This window comes from Carya illinoinensis, chromosome 6, assembly GCF_018687715.1.
Source record: "Carya illinoinensis cultivar Pawnee chromosome 6, C.illinoinensisPawnee_v1, whole genome shotgun sequence".
Classification (NCBI taxonomy): domain Eukaryota; kingdom Viridiplantae; phylum Streptophyta; class Magnoliopsida; order Fagales; family Juglandaceae; genus Carya; species Carya illinoinensis.
Window position 1 is genome coordinate 7,363,744 of NC_056757.1, and position 17,931 is coordinate 7,381,674.

The 17,931-nt window shown below is 40.8% G+C and overlaps 1 protein-coding gene across 1 annotated transcript; it reads right to left on the bottom strand.

Annotated features, from left to right (window-relative positions):
* Positions 1-1,263: 1,263 nt before the first annotated feature.
* On the bottom strand, positions 1,264-2,980 carry LOC122312915 (benzyl alcohol O-benzoyltransferase-like). The gene is made up of 2 exons (XM_043127588.1): positions 2,456-2,980; positions 1,264-2,360 (listed from the first exon to the last, which is right to left on the bottom strand). Exons 1-2 carry the CDS (start codon positions 2,951-2,953, stop codon positions 1,425-1,427), a joined length of 1,434 nt encoding a protein of 477 aa, XP_042983522.1. The 5' UTR covers positions 2,954-2,980; the 3' UTR covers positions 1,264-1,424.
* Between the last annotated feature and the right edge of the window lie 14,951 nt (positions 2,981-17,931).

Sequence of the window (17,931 nt, forward strand, 5' to 3'; positions counted from 1 at the left end):
AGATTACCTCTCTCAAAGATATTTGGACATAGTTTCGTAATGTCCGAACTAGTTTCGTAATGTCCGAACTAACATCGTCACGTGATTGAGATGGGGAAATCATATTGGATGGGAAATCACAGTGTAAGCGAATGAAGGGATCTCGAAATCACAATGCACGTGAGGGGATTGAGGGAGTCACAGAGAAGGAGAATAAGAAGGTAAATCAAATCTGAGTTCCACGATTCCCAGAGAAGCAGATTCAATAAGGGTTCTCAACTCCTTCAACACCACTTCGTGATTCATAGAGAAGAAGAAATGTGATGAAGAAGAAGAAACAATGTGGGGGATTCTTAGTGAAGAAGACGAAAGGAATTAGAAATGTGAGGAGATTGAGGGTTTCACAAACAGAAGGGATATAAGGAAGAATGAGGTTTTCGAATTCGAGAGGGGAGAGAGGAGAGTTTTCCGCGGGGGGGGGGGGGGGGGGGGGGGAAGTGGCTGAGGTACAGAACCGGTTCATTATTAGTGAATCCCCGCGGAGGGGGGGGGGGGAAGTGGCTGAGGTACAGAACCGGTTCATTATTAGTGAATCTGGTCTAACATGTTAGGTGTGCAGTAGCTGATGCCAAGATTATTTCTTAACTTTTTTCTTAAAAAATAATATAATAGGGGAGAAGTTATGCATCGACCACTATTTATTTTCACACCACACACTTATAACTTTTTCATATGGTGTAGTGGTACTTTTCATAGGATATATGAGTATTTTTCATTGGATGTGAGGTGTGTAGTGATGAATAATAATTGGTGAGAATAATTTCTCATAGGAGACTTAGGACTATACGTCTATCAAGAATCTTACTTCTTATTGTAAATTTTTATTTTTTTAAAATATTTTTTAAACATCTACAATATTAAAGAAAATTATAAAATATCGAGATTGCTATATAGGAAATTTTGAGACACTCTTTGGTTATATAAATGAGATGAAATGTTTTAAATAATATTGAATAAAATATTATTCTAATATAATTTTTGAATATTAATTTTGTATTAAAATTTGAAAAAATTAGATTGTTTATTATATTTTGTATGGAGATTTAAAAAAATTATAATAACAAATTAAGATGAGATGAGATTTGATTTTTAATTTTAGTTAACCAAACAAGGCCTCAATTTCACCCTTGAGTGATGCTAGTGTGTTAACTTAAACTGTTGGTCGTTTTGAATGGTATAATTTTTTTTTAATATTTAAATAGTTTTAAAAAATAAAAATATATATTAATACATTAAAAATTATTTTATTAATCAGAAAATTTTAAAAAATATGAAAAATAAAATTTAAATACATAAGCGGTAAAACTCGGCATTCTCGTATTTTTCTTTCACCTTTATTGGAACGACTTGCCTTCCGACGGCCGTCCGTTAATGATGAGTTGGGTTCACAGTTTAGACGCTTTGAAAGTGGTTTTGTTGCCACTCTCCGGAATGTTTTTCAGAAAGAAATCCAACTCATTGACGAATATTTCCATTGCTGGGACCGGCAAGCAAATTCCCACGGCTATCCCTTCCTCTCCTTTACTGTTCTTACAAGGAACATAAAAGCTCCCCGTTCTAGGAATGCCTCTCACTATACATTCCGCTGGCCCACCATAAGCTGGCTTGCCCCACCCAAAGTCCACCTTGCCAAACCCGGCACGTGTGTTATCCGAAACAAGGAATGTCCCAACCACCGTGAGGACCGGCCGGCCTCTGATCACCATTAGATCTGCTACCGACCTCAAATACTCCTCGTTCACTTCTTTTTTTGCCTTCCTCACCAATTCCAAAGCATAACCCAAATCAGTGTTCTCGCAGAGCTTTCCGGCAGTCGTGACTGCTGCTGGGTACGCAAAAACGTTGCCGTAGTAACCGCTAGGTAACGGAGGATTGAACTTGCCACGCGCGTTGACGAGGGACATCATGCGCACCTCCTCGTTGCTGTCGAACTGGAGTGCGATGGTGCGGCATCGCCAAAGGCATGCAATGATCACCTCAAAGGTGGTGGACTGGCTCAGGTGAAGCGGCACAAACCTACGGATGGCAGACACCTCGGTACGGCCAAAAAAGAAGGAGCGGATAGCCATGTCCTCGAGCGGGGTGATGGTGCCACCCTTGGTGTGGACCACCTCGTCGTACTCGCGGTGCGTGCATGTCACACATGTTGGGTCCCTCGCATTTAAGAGATGTCTCTGCCATACGGGTAAGACGGAAGGGGAAACCGCCCCCCGCGCCACCTCGCTCACAGCTGTCATGAACTGGACCAGACCGGCGCCATCGCTCATCGTGTGGTTGAGGCGTAGTCCGAAGATGAACCCGCCACATCTAAGCCGCGTCACCTGCGCCATGCAAGTTATGAAGATGCCAACACGTACATGAACAACTTTGGGGGGGAAAATAAAAAAATTCACGAGTTCCTTGGCAGAATTTGTACCTGAATAAGCAGTAATGGGCAATGAAGAACCCCTCCAGAGCCTGGAAGGTCGAAAAGAAGCTCCTCCAAGCACGGGAATGGAGGTCGAAGAGCATCACCAAACTGCTCCAGTGTAACATCGGCATCTGCCTCGATGAATACGACACCCTCACCGGTGCATTCTACTACAAGTTTCCTTCCAGGCCCTTCTCTAAGCCTGCCTGCAAATGGGTAGTAAAACACGAGTGTTTGAGCAAGTGCCTCTCTGATGACTTTCACAGGGTCTCTCCCTTGCATCGAGGGATCGTGTCTATAAAATTGTATCACCGGGACTTGAAATCGGAGACTTTCTTGATCGTCGATATCAGAAAGTTGTTTGAACTCGTAGGGTGTGGGCTTAGCTGGAGCAATTAACTCGGGCTTACCCCTTCGTACTGTGAATACCAGAGACTGAGTTGGTGCTGCCATGGCAAGAAAATGGTTCTTAGCAGACTCTGTAATGTGTGCACACTGCGCCATAATTCGGTGTTCGAAGTTGCTATTTATAGAGGAAGTGAAAGGGCCGTACAACTTGTCGGGATCCTGCATAGAAAGTCTTATACAAATTTTTTATAAAAAAATAAGTCTCATAAATAAATAATAATAATCTTTTTAACACTTTTTTGAAAATAAATAATATTTAATTTTTTTATAAAAATTTATACATTTATCTATTTAAAATTTATATAAATTATTTCTCCTACAGAATGAGCAACTACCTTTTTAAATTTGAGATAAAATCATACTTTCTTAATTTTTTTAAAAATAATTTTCATCTTTTTAATGGTTTAGATAATAAATTGAGATAAGATGAGATAAAAATTAAAATTAAAAATTAACTAAAATTGTATTCAAATAATATTTTTGGTGTTGAATTTGAAAAAATTAAACTTTTTTATTACCGTGTCTACAATAAGTAGCTACAGTACTAAGCTATAATAATTTTTTGAAATATTAATTTGATAAAAATAATAACTTTTCCAATATGCCTTTAAATAGGCTATGTTAAGTCATTTTCATAATAAATTTAATTATTTTAAACTAATAAAATAAGTCATTTAAATGAATTAAATAAGTTATCTATCTTTCCAACAACTTCCGACTTCAGCGGTCCTGATTAATTATAAATAATTTTTTTATTCATATTTTCACATTATATTTAAATTTTATGTTTTTTGTTTATATTTATTAAAATTTTAAAAAAAATTACTGACTATTAATAAATCACATATTTAATAAAAAAATAAAAATAAAAACTAAAAATTATATATAAAGTGTTATATAAAATGACGAGCAAAATCTTTCAAATATAAATTAGTGATCAGCAATACCGATCACCGGCCAATTTGTTGGAACAAACTTCGCTGCATGCAAATTTTTTTCATAAGAATAATGTTATAGTAATTCTTGTTTTAAAATAAAAATAAAAAAGTTATAAAATTGAATAATAGTATATATAGTCATCTATACATATTTATTTTATATTTTAATGAAATAATTAATTATTTTAATTTTTTAATATATAACTAATTATATTAAAAATATATATAAAAATGATTATAAACAATATTTTTATTTCAGAAAATGATTGGCGGTTGAATGTTTAATGAAGTCAGCGGTCATGCGGATTTTGTTTTATCCGAAGCACGATACACATGTTTTTTTCGTGGCTGTTCATGATCGTCAAATGAATTACTCGGCGGCCGTCATGCGGGTTATCTTTCGCGTGAAACACGAGATACAGACATCTGTTTTTTTCATAATTTCAATGGATCCTCGTGTCGTTGCTATAGCCTCTACGTGGCATGCAGAAGATAGCAGGCGGGCTTGAGGGCGAGGGTAGCAATAGAGGTTATAATGGCTACCACTAGGGGTGATGCAGACCACTCGCTGTCCAGTCCGATCGGTCTCTTGGATTTAATTTTTTTTTTCGATTAATTAAAAAAAATTATAATAAGTTTTTTTAATTAAAATATTAAATTAAAATTAAATAATTTATTAAATAAAAATTATATAATAAATTGTATAATTATTAATATATACTAGGGGTGTGCATGTGATTCGAACACCGATGGATCTGATTATGCCGACCCAAACTGACCTGACTTTTTATCGGGTTATCACTTGAGCGGTTTCTAACCCGACTAAATAACAGGTTCGTTAATTGGTGTCAACCCGTCTGACTAAAAACTCAGCCCTCAAACCCTGCCCACTTAGCCTTCTTCGCTCACTCAGCCGCAAGACATCTGGCGACTAGTTCCATGACTTTCTGGCCAACATGGATGCCAACGGTATGCGGAGAAGAAATTCACAAAAATGAAAATGCAACGAAATAGAAAATAGTTGAAAAAAAGTTTTGGGTTTGCTGTGTAGAGAAGAGAAGAGAAGAGGAGGAAAACGAAAAAAGGAAAATGCAAATTCAGAGCTAGATCTGAGCCCCGAGCCTAGAGAGAAGCAAAAAATGATGAATTTTTTTGAATTTTCTATGCAGAGAAGAGAAGAAGGTAATGTATCAACACGCTGCAAATTACTTTGTAAGCTACTTTGCAAGATTTGAAGTCCAACAATATACCTCGCTCACTCGGATGGACACAGAACTTTGTCGTTCAAAATCCAACGCTACGTTGTTCACGAAACTACTCTTCTACAACACACTCGCCCATTGATCAAAACAAACCTAGATTCAATACCGATTTGGCCTAAACGAGACCTGACCCACTTGGATCTTGGCAATACCCAGATGAGAGTTTTACTAGTATGAAAAGATTCTCTCTCTTCCTCTCCCTCTACCGTGGTTTGTGATTCTGTAATTTCTGTGAATAAGTCGGTTCTGGAACCAAGGAAAGGAAGAGAAAACGATTGTTTTCAGAGTTCGAGTCATACGGGTTCGACCCGGTTTGATTTTCTTTGGGTTAGTCCGGATCGGTTTGGCGCCTTAGCTGAATTTATTCGGGTTGGATCGGTTGCAAACCTGGTTGTGGTGGTGCGGGTTGCAGGCCTAATATATACTAATACTATATATTATAGTTATACATTAAAAGATATAATAATACATTGATCTAAATATATATAGTTATAGACATAATACTAATATTGTTATGCATAAGAGAATATAATACTTATGTGATATATTAATAATTAATCGTATACAATTATATATATAAATAATAAAATATGTATTTTTATTTTCATTCGGTCCAGTCTGGGTGAAAAATCCTTGGACTGGGATCGGATTGAATGAATTTGGTCCTAAAAATTTGGACCAGACCGGATAGGAAAATGACCGATCCAGTAAGTTTTTCCAATCCGGACCAGCTGAATTTCACCCATACTACCATGACTCGTTAATCCAATATAAATGTGATATAAAATTAGTAAATTTGAATTTAATGTAATAGATATAGATCAAAATGGACTAATTCATTAAGACACGATTTATAAACAGATTGCTAATGGTCCAACCCGCTTAACCCATTATGATTTTTACTAAAAATTAAATTTATATCATCATTAAAATCAATAAACCAAAATACCCTAACCCTAAATGTAATATTAGATTTGAATTTGAATTTGTGGAAGTGCCAATATGAGCATCGCCCAACTCAAAGCCTAAGGCCCACTACCCTTAAAGAATAGCTATCCGAAGAGGTCGCATAACCCCCTTGATTATTAGGAGGGATAAATTCTCAACTTATGGATATTCACAATATGGAGATAACTCTAGCAACTTTTAGGGATAAGCGTTACGGCTAAATATGGTGTGAACCTAATCTGATTATAGCATTGATCCAATGGAACTCTATGCCTATATATACGGGTAATAGGTAACTCTCGATTGATTTAGCTACACATTCTTAAATTGTTATCCATCACTTGTTATTGACTTAGGCATTGTTGTTATAAGCACATAGTGCCACCCACATAGCGAGTGGTAGGTTGACAGTCACGTTCGATGGTAGGACGTGTCCTTTACAGTGGCACCATTTGTGGAATCCTATAATCTTTGATTTCAATTTTTCATTCGATGTCAACATGGTTCCTCCATGTTGATTGTGACACATTCTCAAGCAACTCATGAATTGGAAACATGCCTATTGATATGGAAACACGCTTAGCAACCCCAAAGGAGAAGCTAAAGATGGTGTTAGATGCCATGACAAACATGAGGAAAGAGAATGAAGAGTTGAAGCAGTGCAACCTTGAGCTTAGTAATGCTGGCATTCCTAGCCATAACGAGCAAGGGGAAGGTGGCGCATAGAAATGAGGATTGAATGTGAAAGATATAGAAAATAAAAAAAGTCATGATGAACTACGTAGCCTCGCTGGGAAGTATAAAGAGATGGAAAAAGAATGCAAGGATCTTTCTCAGTTGAACAATTATTGAGTCAGACAAATTTACCCTACAACGCAGAAATCATGGCTGTGCCACTTCTACCTAAATTCTAAATGCCGCAAATATAGATGTACAATGGGTCAAAGGACCTAGTGGATCACTTGGAAAACTTCAAAGCACATATTACACTCTACGAATTCCTAGGAGAAATGGCTTGTTGAGCTTTTCCCCTAACCTTAAGGGGAATGGCGAAAGGATGGTTTGGCATACTCTAACCCAATCGATAGAAAGCTTTGAAGAGCTAACTAGATAGTTTTTGACGCAATTTATGCCTAATAGGAGATGTGGGCACCTAGCGATGTACCTCTTAACGGTTAAACAAAGGGAATACAAGAGCTTGAAGATGTACCTCACCCGCTTTAATAAAGCAAGGTTGACAATGGATGATCAAGATAAGAAGATTACTCTGGTCACCTTGTTGTGTAGAATCTGGCCACGCAGTCCTTTCATGGCCAAATTGGCTAATAAGAATCCCTTTACACTAAGAGAGTTTAAGGACAGGGCAAATGACTTCATCAATGCTGCAGATACACTGCAAGCCATTGTGGATTCAAGGAAAGGAAAACCTTGGCCACCATCACAAGTAAAATTGTGACAAAGTACTTATGAAAGAACATTATCTGCCGGTATGGAATTCTACAAAGCATTGTCTTAGATAACATGCGACAATTTGACTCAGACCATTACTTAGAGTTGTGTTCCAAACTAAAGATACAAGTTAAGTATTGTCTCGGCATGGTCGAAATCAAAGCCCAAGGCCCACTACCCTTAAAGGATGGCTATTCGAAGAAGTCGCTTGGACGACATGATTATTATAAGGGATAAATGATAAAGCTTCAACCTATAAATATGTACAATGATAAATTCTTTAGGCAACAGGTCTGCATCCCTGACGTGGACTTATAGCTAACGTGACAGTCGAATTATTAAAAATAAAAAATAAAAGACAGAAAGCAGAGTGAAATGAAATGGGTTAGCTTTGACTTCGAAGCCCTTCGATTTTGACCCATTGAAACCCCCATTCCCACGAACATAGAAGCCATCATCTTCCCTCCAACACATCATCTTCGACTTCTCCCAAGCGAAACCCCCATCTCATTGTCTTCGTCTTCTTCCAATCGAAACCGCAATCTTCTGCATCTTCTCCCATCGTCTTCATCTTCTCCACTAAAATCACCGCCTTACGAAGCCACAGCCCACAAAGCCCATTCGTCTTCTTGACATTGACATATTTAGATAGAGATGGAAGTTGAATGTGTAATAAAATCAGTATAAGATTTTAATGGATAAGAATGTCACCAAAATTAATCGGATGATTGGGTCTTGAGAATCAAATCACATTGAAACTGAATCACAATACAGGTGGTCTGGCTCTTATTGCAGCTTCCTTTCCCTGTGCCTCTCTCTCTCTCTCTCTCTCTCTCTCTCTCTCTCTCTCTCTCTCTCTCTCTCTCTCTCTCTCTCTCTCTCTCTCTCTCTCTCTCTCGTGTTGCTCTTCTCCACTCGTGGGCTTTTGCTTGGTTGCTTTGTCTTCAGTTTTTTGCTTCAAACATTGGTCACAAGCGATTGACTTTGATGGGGCTTTGGTAATTGTGGTTATGTCCCTTTTTGTACTTCAAGTACGGTGTCTTTAACTTTGGGCACTTCTCGCTTTTTTCATATATCTGATGCAAGTCTCTCTCCTTTGGATCTTCAAAGATCACAAAAAATTTATCTGATGCTGCCTTTGCTGCTTAATTGACTTGGATTTCTTTTAGTTTTCATGTTGGTGGTGGTTGTATTAATTTTCTCATTTCTAATTTTGGTTGGTAGCTTTAGTTATGGAAGTTGGAAGTCCAAACATCCAATTAGCCAAGTATTTCTAATTCATTGTTTTGATTATCTGTAGTCATGTTCAAGGGTAAACTATGACATGTAGCAAAGTACCCAACAACAAATGTGTCATGCTCTTAGCTGATTGATTAATCTTGATGCTTGGGAGAAGATGAAGCTCGAGAGAAGACAAAACTCGGTAGAAGACGAGGAGAAGACAAAGCTTGGGAGAAGACAACTCCGGCGAAGACGAAGCTGACCCATTTCATTTCCCTTCGCTTTCATTTTGTTTCTATCTTTTATTTATTTTTTATTTTTTAAATAATTTGGCTGCCACTTTAGCAGCAATGCCGTAACAGGAACACAATTCAGTTGCCTATAGAATTTCTCTATTTACGGTATAGTGATAAGATAACTCTATCAACTTAGGGATAAGCCTTAAGGCTAAGTATAGCGTGAATCTAATTTGTTTATAGCACTGATCCAATGGAATTCTATGCCTATATATAAGGATAACAGGCAACTCTCGATCTATCTAACTATACATTCTTGAGTTATTATCCATCACTTGTTACTAACTTAACCATTGGAGTTGTTACAGGCACATAGTGCTATCCTCATAGAAAGTTGCATAGGCTGACAATCATGTTCAGTGGTAGGACACATCCATTATAATATTAATTAGGTCAAATGGGTTATTCGGATTAGTTCAACCATTTGACATATAAAAGGGTTGAAGTGGGCCATATCATGTCAATCCTTTATTTTAATGGGTTTTGTTAGAGTTTGAAAGTCTAATGTGTCGTATTCAAGTTGGCCTATATAATATAATGTACATGATTTGACTACTTGGTAACACGATTTGCCACCCCTACAATAAACTGGAGGTTCGTGCCCATGTTCATTTGCTTAAAGGAGACTATTAAAGATGGTTTGTGTTGATCTTACTAATGGACTGATTGGTTATAGCTTCAACCTACACCAGTAGAAAAGTGCTTAGTTGACTATTTTGGTCCATTTTATAGAAAATATTCACTTCCACTGTTCGGTGCATGATTACGTCCAAAGAATAACGCGGTAGTTGTAGCACAGCTTTGGGGTGTCGATTCCACAGAGAGACAAATTAAAAGAATAGCAAGAGGAACAAAGAAACTAAAGAAAAAAAATATTAAATAAGTAATAGAGAACAAAGATTAATTTTAAATGTAAATTCAAATGAAGCAAAGTGATTAACAGAAAAAGTACTCAAATTTGACAAACAGTAGAGCGTCGGGAATCCCTTGCACAAATCTGGTATTTTAATTATTCTTAATTCATTGGATAACTCAATTAGAAACTCAATTCCCGCAATTCCCAATCGGAAGGTATAGATTTATAAACCAGATTTAAATCAAATGTAACCCTTTGAAAAAACATTCACCACTTTTAAAAAACGTGAATTACTACCCCTATTGATAAAATCCAATGACGACAATATATTCAGGAAGCGATATTGCAGCAAAAAAACTAAATTAATATAGATAAATAATTGATCTAAACATAATCAAAGAACTAATCCATTCAATAGAAAAAGCATGACTGAATCCATAAACACAATAAATTTTATGATTATTCGGAGAAGATAACATCAACGATGAATTGAGAATGATAAAACAAAAGAGTTTTAACAATTGAAAATCAAATACATGAATTAACAATAAATTAGAAATACCATCTAATGTGCAAGTTCATCCCTAACCCTACTTGAGAATTTAGTTACCCATAAATATAATGGACAACAAAAATCTCCAGAGAAAACTGAAGCGAACGGCCATGGAAGTGATTTTCTACTCTCTTCATATCTGCCTCTTGTGCCTCCTCCTTCTTTCCATTTCGTGCTAATGATATGCTTATATAGGGTAAGAAAGAAACCCTAATGTCCTCTTGATTTCCGCATAAAACAATCGCCTAAATTTTAGGACTTATCTTGGCAGCCACGTACAGCCTTCAGGAGTTCGAATTTGGAAATCCTTATTAGAGACAAAGTTATATCCCTTTAAGATAGCTTTTCAATGCATCAAGAATCGCATCAATACGATATATGAGTAAAATGATACAGTCAAAAGACTAAAATATGTCCAGACTGTCTCCTAGCGACTTTCGGATTTGGATTTCTTGTGGTTTTATTTTGTGATTTTTTTCTTTTTCTTTTCTTCCAGATTACTCTCAAACCCCATGAATGTCCTCATTTGAATTTGACTGGACTTGACTTGCTCTTTTATAAACTCTAAAATTAGACATAAAAAAACTGCTTAGGAGTATCCCAACGTAAATAGAAATTCAATTTAAGAATACACATTAATTCCTATGATTTCTATTCATATTTTAGCATTTTAGTCCAATAATAGGGTATATAGAGTGCACTTTCGCACACTCATCACACCCCCCAACTTACTCCTTGCTAGTCCCTAGCAATTTTCATGTCAAAACAACGAAAGAGACCAAAGAAAATCACACATAAAGGCCATCAAGTCACACTTTCCAGATTTACATATCAAAACAATCTAAGAAATCCAATAACCCATCAAGATCAATCCACCTATAGCAATCCACAGAGTGTGTGCGTGTTCTCTAAGCCATAACCATCGTACCACTAATCTTGACATGTGATGACCCGCTTTTGAGTGCATTTTCGCGGAAATAATTGTTTTTATTTTAATTAATATATCAGTTATTTTATTTTAATTTATTGGCGTTTTAAAAATTGGGTTTTAATTTAATTTAATTTATTTGAGGTTGTGTTTTATTTCTTTAAGTTGTTTTGTGGTTTTAATCTTTTTGGCGGTTTGTTTCGTTTTCCCGGAGTGAGGATTGGACCTCATCTCTTTTCACATATTTTTCCTTTTTTTTCTCTTTTTCCTTTTTCTTTTCCCTTCTTTTCCTTTTTTCCTTCTTTTTCTTTTTTCTTTTTTTTTTCTTTCTTTCCTCTCCCGCTCGACCGAACCCCCCCCCGTGCTCTCTCTCTCTCTCTCTCCTCCCTCTCCCCCGCGTCGTCTCTCTCTCTCCTCCAGCCCAACGCCGTCCGGCCACTAACCGGACCCCCACCGGTCCCATTTTCTTCCCCTCCATCCGGTGCGCCTCCCCATCGAAAACCACCCCCAACCGGCCGGCCATTTGGCCGGAAAAAGCCCAACAAGCCTCCACGAATTTCACTCCGATCCGCCGCCGTCGCTCCACCTCCGGCCACCATTTCTTCACCACTTCATCACCGGTCCCTTGCCGTCCTAACCCACCCATTTCCGGCCTCCAACGACCACCGGAGCAGCTCCCACGAGCTTGTTTTCCGATTTGCTCTTTTTAGCCATTTCCGGCCATTCCGCCGCCACCCACGGTCGTCCGTCACTTCCATTAGCTTCACAACCATCCCTTGACCATTCCCTATCAATCTCGTGTCCTAGTTTGCCCCCGTTCAAAAGTGGGTTTTTCAGACCCACGGCCACAGTGAATTTTCACTGTGACGTTGCTGTTTTTCCGCCGCTTGCAACGCCGCTTGTTTTCTAAAATTGCCGTATAGCGCTGTAAGTATTTTCCAAACCCTATTTTCAGATTTTAATATATATTGCTCATTCAATATTTTACTGTTGTTGGTTGTTGATTCCGGACTGAGTCCGAGGAGTTTCGGGGGTCGGATGGATGGAGGACGGAGTTATCTGTTAATTGATTTATGTTGGTTGGTTAATTTATTATGCATTGATATGGCATTTCATGATGCATGCATGTGTGTTTTTGTTCATGTGTGAAAAGCCTGTGTATTGGCGTGAGTGGTTTTACGGGTGCGTGTGTATCACGAGCCCAAGCCGGGATGGGTTATTATCTCGGTGGAGCTCCTCTGGTCACTCGGGAGTGGAATAAACTGAGTGATGTCCCCTGAGTTGTCGAGAGAGATGACAGCAGCGGGGCTAGGGGATGCTTGGCTACGAACGCGCCGGGCGCGGAACCGGATATCGCCCTACTCACCGACTCCGTGGCCCTTCGCTGGCGAGGGCTAGAGGATGCTTGGCTACGCACGCGCGGGGCGCGGAACTGGGCATCGCTCGTTAGGTGTCACATGCGTGGTGGTACTCTACGGTGTGACACTGGAGCCAGGGTGTGCGGATGACCCCTAGGGGAGGTCATGGTGCATACGGTTAAAATTGGATAATGGTTTATGAGGCCAAATGGGACTTTTGGCGTGGGCCAGATGGACTTCTGGCGAAATATTGGGCCGGATGGACTTCCGGTGAGATATTGGGCCAAATGGACTTTTGGCGGCCAAATGTGACTTTTGGCGTGTTTTTTTGGAAAGGATATGCTTTTGGGCCAAATGGGTTTTTTGGCGTGTGTGGAAAACTTGGGTTTTATGGGCTTTGTGCATTGGGCATGGTTCATGCATCTTGTTTGAGTTTTATGTGTTTTTATCTGGTAGTGTTTGGGTTTTACTTACCTGCGGTACCATTCGTGGTTCCGTAGCTTTTGGTGCAGAGTTAGAGGACGAAGAGGAGGAGGCTGAGCCCGAGGATGCGGCTCCGCCGGGTTGCTGATGCTATCTTTATATTTGTTTAAAACTGTATTCGTGTTTTGTAATGTTTATCTATGTATGTTTTAAACAGCTTGTATTACGTTAAGAAAAATTCTGGTACTTAGTTATGACTTTCTTTATCCGCTGCGTGTTTCTCTGTACACATCTGTTGCCTTGCACACACTCGGCACCCGACGATGGGATGGTGACCCGGGTTGTCACCATCCGGACGTCTCAATTTCCCCGTGTTCGGGCGTGGGGATTTTGGGGGCGTCACAGGTGGTATCAGAGCGGTTTGGCTCTGGGTAAAACCACATGTCCCGTAGGTAGTACCAGAATGTTTTTAAAGTGTGTTTTGAAAATTATGTTAAGTATAGTTGTCTTATTTGTTTTATTTGTGTGAGCTTGTTTGTTTGTTTTTATTTATTTAGTTATGTTTTGGCTTGCTGGTTTCTTTTGTTTCTTGCTGTGTAGTGCTGTTTTTGTTTTTGTTGGTTTTATGATGGTTTTATTTGTTTTCTTAAAGGAGGGTCAAGAGTAGTGTTGTGACGGGAATATGGGGAGACCAGGGAGACCAAGGAAAAATACTCAGGAACCGCAAGAAAATACCTCCAGAGATGACTCCATAGCCGAAGCAATTCGGCAGATGACGGAGTTTATGCAACAGAGTGCGAGGTCCCAACAGGCAGGGCCTTGGCCACCACAAGGGGGTCCTTGGCCACCATCAGGAGGGCCTTGTTCACCATCAGGAGGACCTTATCCACCGTCAAGAGAACCTTGTCCGCAACAAGGAGGGTATTGGCCACAACCAGGAGGTCCTTGGCCATATCAGGGAGGGCTTTGGATGTATCCAGGAGGGTCTAGCAGCATGGTGCAGGCCGGATGCACCTATGAGCGCTTCCTAGCGCATCGGACTCCACACTTCACGGGAAATGAGGATCCAGTTCAAGCTGGAAAATGGATCAAGGATCTGGAGAAGACTTTTGAGGTGTGTGGGTGCACTGAGGTACAACAAGTACTTTACGCCAGCTACCTCTTGCAGGGCACTGCTTCTGATTGGTGGGATACCAAGAGGGTGCTGTTGGAATCTGAATTGGGATTTTTCGCTGCGGTGACCTGGCAGCGTTTCAAGAAAGAGTTCAATGACCGCTTCTTTCCCGCATCGGTAAGGAAGCAAAAGGCAAGAGAGTTCTCCAATCTGGTCCAAGGGGGCGCGACAGTGGAGCTGTACGCCCGGAGGTTCATAGAACTTGAGCGGTTTGCTCCTCATCTTGTCGCCACTAAGGAGATGCGAGCAGATCGTTTTCAGGAGGGGCTGCGTCATGATATACGCCGCATGGTGGTCAGCCATCGGATAACCACTTTTCAGGAGTTAGTGGATGTGGCCACCCTTATAGAGAGGGAAAATAATCTGAGTTTGGGCTCCCCTTCAGGGCAAAAGAGGCGGAGTTTTTCTGGTGAAGGAAGCAGCTCGGGTTCGCCTCAGAAGTTTGTTCAGCGGACTGGAACCCGATCTCAAGCATCCTCCAGTGTTCGCATGGGAGGACGTATGCCTGTTTGTGGAGTTTGTAATAGAGCTCATGAGGGCGAGTGTCGGACGAGTAGCGGACCCCAGTGTTATCGGTGCGGCCAAGTGGGACATATTGCTCGGGATTGCCCCGTTAGAGCTCAAGGAAGCCGTGGAGGTAGACACGGTGGAAGAACCAACCCGAGACAAGCGGTGCAAGCCCGGATTAATGCTGTCACGCCCGGAGAGGTGGACGATGAGGCACCAGCGACCCATGATGCTGGAGTAATCACAGGTATGGATTAATTTAATTTTTAAGTTGGATTTAATTTTTGGTGCATTTGGTTTCTTCGTTGTTTTTTTTTGGATTTCATGGGTTGTGTGTTTGGTTCAGGAAGAGTCCGTTTGTATGAGTTTTATGCTTGTACTTTGTTTGATTCCGGTGCTTCACGATCGTTTGTGTCTTCCACGTTTGCTCGGGTGTGTAACTTGGTCACGGAACCGTTGCCGAAGGCTATGGTAGTGGCGCTACCCGATGGCGAGATGGTGTGGTGTTCCAAGGTTGCTTTGGGATGCCCGTTAAATTTTGAGGGAAGGTTTTTGGATGCTGATCTGGTGGTATTCAAGCTGTTGGGTTTTGATATCATCCTCGGGATGGATTGGCTATACCGATATTCTGCGACTATTAATTGCAGAAGTCGGACAATTAGCTTTCAGCTTCCGGATGGTGATTGTCTGGAATTTGCGGGGAGTAGATTAAAAGAAAAGCCGATGATTATATCGGCGATACAGGCAAGAAGAGAGATTGCATGGGGAGCGGATGCATTCTTGGTTCAGACGGTGTCCACGCCGCCTGAGAAGAAGTCCTTGGCAGACATTCCAGTTGTGGAAGAGTTCCCCGATGTGTTTGTGGATGACTTGCCCGGACTACCCCCCGTGCGAGAGATGGAGTTTGTTATAGACTTGGAACCTGGAGCGGCTCCTATGCATAAGGCTCCTTACCGCATGGCACCGGCTGAATTGAAAGAGTTGAAGACTCAGTTGCAAGAATTAGTAGAGAAGGGGTTTATTCAGCCTAGTATGTCGCCGTGAGGTGCTCCAGTTTTATTTGTTAAAAAGAAAGATGGAACCCTTCGTATGTGCATTGACTATCGGGAGTTGAACAAGGTGACCATCAAAAATAAATATCCTCTCCCGCGGATAGATGATTTATTTGACCAACTTCAAGGAGCAGCCGTGTTCTCTAAGATTGATCTGAGGTCGGGATACTACCAGCTGAGAATCAGAGACCAGGATGTGCCTAAAACTGCTTTCAGGTCGAGGTATGGGCATTATGAATTTAAGGTGATGCCGTTTGGGTTAGCTAATGCCCCTGCAGCGTTCATGGATTTGATGAATAGGGTGTTTCAACCTTACCTGGATTCCTTTGTGGTAGTATTTATCGATGATATACTGATTTATTCCCGAGATGTTGAAGAGCATGTGTATCATCTTAGTCTGGTACTTGAGAGATTGAGAGAACACCAGCTATACGCCAAGCTCAGCAAGTGTGAGTTCTGGTTGGAAGAAGTTAAATTTCTTGGGCATGTAATTTCCCAGGGTGGAGTGGCAGTTGATCCTAGTAAGGTAGAAGCCATTTTGTCATGGCCACGCCCAACTACAGTACGCGAGATCAGGAGTTTCTTGGGACTCGCCGGTTACTACCGAAGGTTTGTAGAGGGTTTTGCTCGCCTATCCGGACCTCTCACAGCTTTGACTCGGAAGAATACAGAATTTGTGTGGTCAGAGAAATGTGAGAGAAGCTTCCAGGAATTGAAGAACAGGTTGACAACGGCACCAGTGTTAGCACTCCCAGAACCGCATAAGCCATTCGTAGTCTTCAGTGATGCGTCTAAGTTCGGTTTGGGTTGTGTCCTTATGCAGGAAGGACGGGTTGTAGCCTATGCATCTCGTCAGCTTAAGGACCATGAGAAGAATTATCCGACGCATGATCTAGAATTGGCTGCGATTGTTTTTGCACTCAAGATCTGGCGGCATTTCTTGTATGGGGAAGCTTGTGAGGTATTTACTGATCATAAGAGCTTGAAGCATTTGTTTTCCCAGAAAAATTTGAATATGAGGCAGAGGCGTTGGCTAGAGCTAATCAGTGACTATCAGTGTGAGATCAAGTACCACCCGGGGAAGGCTAACATAGTTGCTGATGCTTTGAGCCGGAAGTCTCATTTGGAGGATGAAGCCGAACCGTCAGAGATGGATTCGTTACTTTATGGGATGAGAAGACTCCTTATAGAGAGTTCGCAGCAAGTAGAGATTTTGTCTTCAGTTCTTGACATCCGGGTAATAGATTTTGAAGAATTGAAAGCTCTCCAAAGAAAGGATCAGAAGCTGCTGAACATCAGGAAAAGAGTCCGAAAATCTCGAGGGCCGTTGCACTATAGCATGGATAGTGATGGGGTACTTCGGTTCCGAGATCGCAGAGTGGTCCCGAAGGACTCAGATTTCAAAGAACGAATCATGGCGGAAGCTCATGCGGCCCCGTATTCAGTTCATCCCGGCAGTACAAAGATGTATCGTGACTTGAAGAAAAATTACTGGTGGGATGGAATGAAGAAGGACGTTGCCTTATATGTGGAGAAATGCCACACGTGTCGTCAGGTAAAGGCCGAGCATCAGAGACCTGCAGGCATGCTCCAACCCCTCCCTATTCCTGAGTGGAAGTGGGATGACATCACGATGGATTTCGTAGTGGGTTTGCCGAGAACGTCTAGTGGGAAGAACTCTGTTTGGGTGATCGTGGACCGGTTAACGAAGAGTGCTCATTTTCTGCCTGTTAACAACACCGACTCTTTGGGTAAGTTGACCCGTTTGTATGTCAAAGAGATAGTGCGGCTACATGGCATACCAAAGACTATAGTGTCGGATCGAGACCCGAGGTTCACATCGCAGTTCTGGAAGAGTTTGCAGGCAGCTTTGGGTACTAAGTTGAAGTTCAGCACTGCTTATCACCCGCAGATAGACGGCCAGTCAGAGCGCACCATACAGACCCTGGAAGACATGCTGCGAGCATGTGTCCTGGAATTCCAAGGGAGTTGGGAAAATCACTTGCCGCTCATTGAGTTTGCCTACAATAACAGCTACCATGCGACCATTCAGATGGCTCCCTATGAAGCTCTTTATGGGAGAAAGTGTAGGTCGCCCTTGTGTTGGGA